This window comes from Vicia villosa, unplaced genomic scaffold (genome assembly GCF_029867415.1).
Source record: "Vicia villosa cultivar HV-30 ecotype Madison, WI unplaced genomic scaffold, Vvil1.0 ctg.000696F_1_1, whole genome shotgun sequence".
Classification (NCBI taxonomy): domain Eukaryota; kingdom Viridiplantae; phylum Streptophyta; class Magnoliopsida; order Fabales; family Fabaceae; genus Vicia; species Vicia villosa.
In genome coordinates, this window is record NW_026705313.1 from 355148 (window position 1) to 363773 (window position 8626).

General features: G+C 32.8%; 1 protein-coding gene and 1 pseudogene across 1 annotated transcript; one reads left to right on the forward strand and one right to left on the reverse strand.

The window, feature by feature from the left end:
* Window positions 1-815: 815 nt before the first annotated feature.
* LOC131630542 (uncharacterized) lies at window positions 816-2105 on the reverse strand (annotated as a pseudogene).
* A 3314-nt stretch (window positions 2106-5419) lies between these two features.
* On the forward strand, window positions 5420-6401 carry LOC131630543 (uncharacterized). Its single transcript, XM_058901323.1, has 2 exons — window positions 5420-5938; window positions 6009-6401. The coding sequence occupies exons 1-2, from the start codon at window positions 5420-5422 to the stop codon at window positions 6399-6401; spliced, it is 912 nt and encodes a 303-aa protein (XP_058757306.1).
* The last annotated feature ends 2225 nt before the right edge of the window (window positions 6402-8626 follow it).

Below are 8626 nucleotides of genomic sequence, written 5' to 3' on the forward strand. Positions count from 1 at the left end.
ATCACCAGTTTGATTCTCATTTGTTCCATTTTCATCACCATCATCAGCCCTACGACCATTTGCCTGATCTTTTCCAAAAATACCTTGCAACCTCTCAAATTCTTTAAATTATTTATTGACATGGTTGCCAACTTTGGGATGTTTCTACAAGGAAAAAATATATTTTCAAATGAATAAAATTATTTATTAGAAAACAACACAATGTACAAATTATATGTAAGATACCTCCATATATTGAGATAAAACTTGACTGCTGTTGCAAATAACACATTTTTTTGTGTCATCCCATCCAAATCCACTAGTATTCATCATGTCAACCACATCGTTCAACTTTGTTGACCACCTTTTTATCTTGTTAACTATTTGTTTCACATTGATAGCTATACCTGGAATTTTATTTTTCATTCTCTTGCATACTTCTTCACGAGTTCCTGTCTTGAATGTTCCATTTTCTCCTTTGTTTCCAGCCACCACCATCTCTTCTAATATAGCGAGTAAAGTTTCTTCTTCAGTTGTACTCCAGTTACGTCGAACTCTAATGTTATTCATTGATTGCTCATTAATAATGCCACCTTCACTTTCCATTTCTAAATACCAAAAAATCATAAGAGGTTGTAATAACGAATATAATTCACAAGTGCAACAAGAAAAAATAAATCAAATAAATTAACTTGAAAAAAATATTGACAATCACATGGTAATAAGTTCAACTCCATTATAAGCATAAAAGAATCCAAAAAGTATTATGCAATCATATGGTAATAAACTCACAATTCACCCATACCAAAAAGACAAATCCAATATATAAGTTTTTTCTAATGCCTATGTCTATTCCTCCATTCAGTAAACATTTCTTGTGCATGCACATCCCTCCTTTGAGTCCATTGATTACTAGGTTCAATAGTTCCCACTACATTGATTGTTTCTTCTCCTCAAGGTACCTCGCCTTCTGCAAATGGAGAAAATTCTTCTGGATCAATTGTCATGTTTATACGGATGAAGTTATGCAATAAACAACAAGCAAGGATCATTCGACATTGTGTTCTAATAGGATAAAATGAAGGACTTCTCAATATAGCCCATATTTTTTTCAAGAGGCCAAAACATCTCTCTATCACATTTCTTGCCCGAGCATGCCTATAATTAAATAACTCCTCACGGTCTTGAGGTGAACGACGACCAGTGCCCCACTCTTGCAAATTATATCGTTTACCTCGATATGGAGCAAGAAAGCCTTCACCGTTAGTGTATCCACCATCAACGAGATAATATGAACCTAAAATATTAACAACAACTCATTGTTTGTAATGATGTTCTAACAAACTAAAAACAAAAAGAAGTTGTCATACCGATTGGAACCGATAATCCATTTGGTCTATTTATTGCATCACATAATACCCTGGAGTCTGAAGCTGATCCTTCCATCCTGCTAGTACATATATAAATCTCATATCTCTGGTACAAACACCTAAGACATTTGTTGCAAGTCCACCTTTTCTCGTCCGATATCTAGGCCGATCAGAAACACTCGGCGTGACTGCTATGCAAGTCCCATCTAAAGCCCCTAAGCATCCCTAAAAATTCAATGACTAGTTTAAAAAAAATTTAGCCACTTAGCTAGAAGAATATATTGAGGTAACAAGGTGAAAAATTATTACCTTAAACCATTTTCATCTTTCATCAGAGCAATCCTGCGGTACAGGTTCTGGTTTGGCAGGTAAATCATTTCGTAATCTCAAAACTGCGACCAACACTCTATGACAATACCTGCTAACAGTTTGTCCAGATCTAGACAGCCTAACTTGAATAATTCTATTTTTTGTGTGATGTGCTAGTATATTTAAAAATACCGCAACTTGTTCTTCAGCACTTACTTGTCTGAGTTGCACTAATCCTCCTCGTACCCTTAAAATCTCATAAAGATGGGCAAATGTATTTCTACACATTCTTAATTCCCATATACAATGAGAATCACTTGTACTAGTAATAGATTCCAAGAGATCTCTACGAGACTCATACCTAGCTAAAGCTCTTTCATTAAAAGATCCTCTCTCATAATTATCCCTCAAAACAAAATTTAAGAAAAATAATCCAACAAGATGCATGACTAAAATTTGGATATACATCCTCCAAACAAGAAGGTAATGAAAAACGTGTCCATCATCCATTTCAACTACATATGTAAAAACAATTAAAAAATTAACAATGAATAAAAAATATCATAAAAAATTAATTAAACTAAAAGTATTTATTTTAAATTGTTCAACAAATGAAAATGAATTTTTATTTTTAAATTAATTCACACTTTCTTATTACTTACTTAGTAATTTATAGTCATATACATATATGAGAAGCAAAGAAAATGTCCAATTAACAAAGTATGTGATATATGTTCTATTGTTTCCTGTAATTCACCAAGTTCACACTCACTTTTTTTATATATATATATATATATATATATATATATATATATATATATATTACATACAAGAAAAAGTAATATAAAATGTAAGAAACTTATTGGTTGAAAAACTCACACTCACTTTTATAAATTATATACATATACATAACAACACATACAAGAAAAAGTAATATAAAAATGGACATGGTATCTGAATTTGTCACTTGAGAAAGTGACGTGAAAAAGTAAACTGCCGTATTGCAAAGTAAGTAGCTTCCGTATTGCAGAGGGAGGCGTTAGGTTTCCTGAGCAGTAGTCACTATTAAATAAAAGAAGCCAAGGATATTATAGTATTTTTTCATTTAGTTGTACGTGGTACAACTTTTTGTCCGGTGGTTAAGCGGGTTACAAAATATTAAATAGTTGTCCAATCCATCAATCTTTTATTTGTGCTGTCCTTTATTTATTTTTTAAATCAAACATTGGAAAAATATTTTTGTCCTGTCCAGTCCCTCATTTTTTAGCAAATCAAACACACCCTAAGAGGAAGCAGGAGAAAGCTCATGGACAAAGACCTATTTTCGTATTCATGGTGCAACCTTCATAAAACGAGTCATAACTTTCTACTCGTAGCTCCAAATCAGGTAATTCTTAAAGATTCGGATTCTACAAGAAATTTCCTTCGATTTGATATATTAATTCGTGTCAGGGAAGTTCTTAATGAGGGAGATATACGAGTTTGAAGATTGGAGATTCTTGCCGAAATTGAGGAAAAAGGGCTTACGGGTTTGATGGAGAAGAAGTGGAAGAATCCATATTCCTGGCTAAGGTAAGGGGGACTCTTCCGGTTAGCATCTTTTATCGTCTTATAGATAATAGGATTGATTGGATACATTGTTTGGGTCAATTGGGTTATATGTCAGAATTGGGTTTTGGAATGATTTTGGATAGAAATTGCATGATTGATGATTACCTCTATTAATTCTTTATAGATTTGTGTTTTGATTGATGTTTGTGATATGGGTTTTGTGTCAGCTGTTGTGTTGTTGTGTTCTTCCATGGAAACTGAATCTGAGTTATGGGTTTCCAATAATTGGATAGCAAGTTAGGTTTTAATGTGTAAAACAATGAGATTTTGTGATTTGTTCATGTTTAATGTGTCGTGTGAATGATCCATGGTTAGAAACATGTTTAGGAACCTTATATATGTGCTAAATTTCTGTCAATTGATGTATAAATTGTATGAGGATTAGTGGTTGTTGTATGAGGTGAATGAGGATGGAAAATGGTGATTTTTGGGTTTTTATGCAGCATAGGTCGACCTATAGAATAGGCAGGGTCGGCCTGAGCAAACCCACAGGCAACATCCAATTTTTGACAGATTTTGTGAAGACCATAACTTTTGATCCGTAACTCCGTTTTATGCGTCGTCCGAAGCGTTAGGAAGCTAATGAGATTATCTATAAGATAGGATATAGTTGGTTGATGTTGAATGGTTTGATTTTGATGTTAGTATATGGATAACATGTGACTTACTTATGTGTGCATTATGAATTAATGACTTGTGACTAATATTCATAGATGTGTTAAGTGATGTGATATCCATGATATGTTGGGATGAATATATATATATATATATATATATATACACACACTATTTGAATGTGTCTTGTTGATGATGATAATTTAAATGTGTATGTATCGAGATGTGGATTGAATAATGGTGATGTTAGAATTGAATACATGTGATTGATTGATTTGTGATGAATGATGTTGATACGTATACATGCTTTTGATGATGATGATGATGATGATGATGATGGTAAGAGTATGAGACAATGTTGTTCATCGGATCGAAGATGTAATAAGTATGTTATATGTGTGCATTCATTCATAAAGCATTTGTTTAGGGTTGTATCCAGATGATGTGTTGGATCAGTGAAGGGCATAATTCCCATTGTGTGGAATTTGTGCTGGCAGGGCCGTATCTTGATGATGTTGGATCATTCGGTGGGTTATTCCCATTGATGATGTTTGGTATCACATGCATAATGTCAGTTCATTCATATGCATGATTTTTATAACATGATTGGATGCTTTTCCAGTGTTATGATTTTGATGATGTGTTGGTTGTTGTGATGATGAAACTTGTCTGAATATCTGAACATAATATAATTGAGTGAATAATGTAACTATGATGTGTTATTATTTATGACTCAATAACATTTGTTAATTGTGAATGAGACTCACCCTTACTGTTGACATTTTCAGATTGGCGAGTAGCGGCTTTTGGCTTTGGTGAGGATAGCTCATAGGCCAGTTTGTTTAAGTATAGCGTCGGTGTCATGCTGTGATATTGTAACACTGGGGAACGCTAGTTTAGAGTCTATGATGATACTCTATTATGTTGTTATTGTATTAATTTTGTGGGATATTGCATGGATGATGTTGTGCTTATCCGTATGATGAATATTACGCTGTGTAGAAACATGATTTTATTAAATTGATGATTGTTCATTAGTGAAGCATGGCAAGTGAGTTATAATAAATTGTTTTATTGAATTGTGGTACCCTTGTTTTCATGTTTACTCTGAAATTTTTATTTAATTACCGCGGGGTTTAGAAGGGTGTTACAGTTATAGCCCAAGCTATGCTTAGAGAAGTATATTAAGCGCACAGGAGATTGTTCAAAAGGGTTCTAGATGGAGAATAGGTGATGGGCATCAAGTCAAAGTTTATGAGGATATGTGGCTTCCATCAAGTTCTGGTTTCCAAGTCGAATCTCGGAGAAGAGTTCTTGCTGAAGATTGTAGGGTTTCGGATCTCATTGATGAAGACTTGAAAACATGGAAGAGAGACTTAATTTTCCAAGCTTTTGATCATGAGGAAGCATGTCAGATTGTTAGCATTCCACTGTCCAGAGGTCCTTTGAGGGATAAAATGATATGGCACTTTGAAAAGAGTGGTGATTATTCTGTTAGATCTGTTTATCACCTCTGCTTGCAGGTTAAAGCTTAAATGGTTCCTGGCCCTTCTAGTCCTCCTTGCAAGAAGCTAGGGCAGCAAATTTGGAAAGCCCCGATCCATAATAGAGTGAGGAATTTCCTGTGGAGAGCTGCAAAGAACATTTTTCCTACAAAGCAAAATTTGATGAAGAAAGGCATCAGGTTAGATTCCATATGCTCTCTTTGTAATAAGGATGTGGAAAATGTTCATCATCTTTTTATGGAGTGTGAGTTTGCAAAGACTTTCTGTTTTTCCTCTGTTCTAAGCTATAGAACCCCAAAAAATATTGAGTTTAATGACTGGCTTCTGAGTATCCTCTCTTGTGGAGATGTACTTAGTTTGCAATTACTCTGTACCCTGGTGTATAAAATTTGGCTGAGTCGAAATCTTAAATTGTACCAAATGAAGGATTCATTGCCAGTTACAGTTGCGAAGGAAGCGGTGGACAGTATGGTGGAGTTCAATAATTGGAATGTTGTTAGCAGAAGGGAGAATTTGGAAAAAATTGCTTCAGAGCCAAGTAAAAAGGAGGTTCATTTCATCCATGTTGATGCGAGTATTTCTGGAGACGGTTTCCTGACCATGGGATGTATAATTAAAGATCATCATCAAAAAAATATCAATTACTGCTTGCAAAAGAGAAGAGGTTTCAGTTGAGGTTGCAGTGGGAGAGGAAATGGCAATCCGGTGGGGTCTATACTTGGCAAAGGAGTTGCAGTTGGAAAGAATAGTGCTAAAGACAGATGCAAGGGTGGTGGTAGATTGTGTTACTGATGTTCGAAAGCTTGCAGTTTTGGTGCCTGTAGTTCTAGACATTAAATCCATGCTAAGTTGTTTTAATTTCTCTTCCCTTTTGTTTCATAGTAGAAGTTGTAATGTTGAAGCCCATAACTTGGCTAGATTTGCTTATGTGGTAGGCTCTAAGTCATGGATTAGAGAGTATCCATCTATGGAGGCCTTCTCTGATGTACCAATTGCTGTTTTATTTCATTAATGAAATTATTTTCCCATAAAAAAAATATTTTTAAACATGACACTATGTTAAAATTCAATAAAATTGGAAGCATACAAAATATTTTACTTGTCTTTCTCTTGAATCATGCATTAAAACTGTAAATAACTCCTCCATATAACTTTCCCTTCGCTTTAATAATGCAGTTTCTTCCATTAATTCATCAATTTTCAGAATTCTTCTCTATAAATGCAACAAATTCTTCTTGCATTTTTGTTATTGTTTCATACGTCGATCTATAAATTTAAGATGATGTTACTACAAGTTCAATAAAAATATATATATATATATATATATATATATATATATATATATATATATATATATATTCATGATGTTTTTTTTTCGAAAATTTTCTTCAATACTTCAATTTTTCAGATTGAGTTGTGTATTGCAGGTTGGAATTGTTCTTGAACATGCATTGAAACATTTATATATATTTATGCATAGAAAAATTCAAGCTTTTGAAAACAATGAAACAACACTCGTTGTACAGTTATCAGGAGGACACAATTCTCATATACAAAATCAACAAATCTAGCACAAGAAAACTATTGGCAAAACAAATCTAACATCATAACCTTCAGGTACATAGTACACTGTCAAATGCAAGACATAGAAAGACATCAAACACAAGAGCAAGACTGTGATTGGTTCTACATTTTGCATTCGCAATCTTTTCTATGTTTATCACAATTTTTTTTGGTGAAATGAAATGTCTGTTACAAGTTTATGAAGTTGGATTATAATGTTCCTGAGGCCTCTGATCAATACTATGATTTTAATATCAAAATACACCATATTTTTTCAAATTATGATGTATATGTGGTAAATAGCTATAGCTATAGCCTATAGCTATAGCTACAAACATCCTTCTAAACTCATAATCTAGAGTTAAAAATGTTGGGGTTATGCTTGTACTCCTGTAGTGTTTTTTATGCTTCTTTGTTCTTACTCGCATGTAAATGTAGTGTTCTCTTGAGGAAACAATACTATATTATCTTGTTTCATGTATTCTGAACCATTCTATTATTTATTACTGTTCTTATTTTATTTATTAATTCATTAGTTTGACTTATTGTCGTCTTATGAACTTGATATTCTAATTAATCAAAACTAGAATTTTCTACTACGGCGCAATCTATTGTAATATGATAAAAATTAGGGTTAATACCTATTTTCACCCCTACCATATAGGATTGGTTTGTAAAACCCTCTGCCAAAAAAAAAGTTGCAAGAGTTCTCCTTGAAGATTCTCTCGTTTTAAACCTTGTAAAATTTTTGTTTTTAAAACCAACTTTGCCATTTGAAGATTCAGTCATTTTAAACCCTATAATCTTGTAGATTATGTCATTTTAACCCTCTGAAATATGACGGGCAAAGTTGGTTTTACTAAAAAAAAATTTACAGGGTTCAAAATGATAGAGTTCTTCAAGTGGCAAGGTTGGTTTTAAAAATAAAAATTTGACAAGGTTTAAAACGAGAGAATTTTCAATTGTTAGGGAAATTCTTGCAACTTTATTTTGGTAGAGGGGTTTTTCAAACCAACCTCATATGGCAGGGGTGAAAATAGATATTAACCCTAAAAAGTATATATAAATAACTTACAAATATGCATTAAGTTGTGTTGCTATATTTTTAGATGATAAAATTTAGGGGTGACAAAAAAACGAAGCGGGAAAGTCCACCAAATCTAATCCGCCCAACTAAAGTGGCGGGTTGGCGGGCGGATTATTATACAACATAAAAATTCTCATTTTTCATTCAGTTTATTCCAATTTTCAACCATATCATGTCAAGTAATTATTGAGCGGACCAAACTTTAAACACACAACTTAAACTTATATAAAAGATCAAACAATCTAAAACCCAACTTTCAAAACAAACAGTAACTAAACCAATTATAGACATGAATTATGATTTATGGCAAAAGGCTAAATATTTATCAAGTAAACAACCAATTTTAAATAGATTTTTGTCGCCTGAATACATATTTAGTTACTAAATACATTTCTCATCTTTCCCTTCTTGCAAGCCACTTAAATCCTAGTGTATAGGAAATGTTTAGTTTTTTTTTTAAATTCTTTGATTTTACTATATTGTTAACAAATAAAAATACCTAATAAAACACATAGAAATACTCATTTATATATTAAAAATACAATTCTACGAGTAAAACATTAAAATTATCATTATGTTGTGTTTCT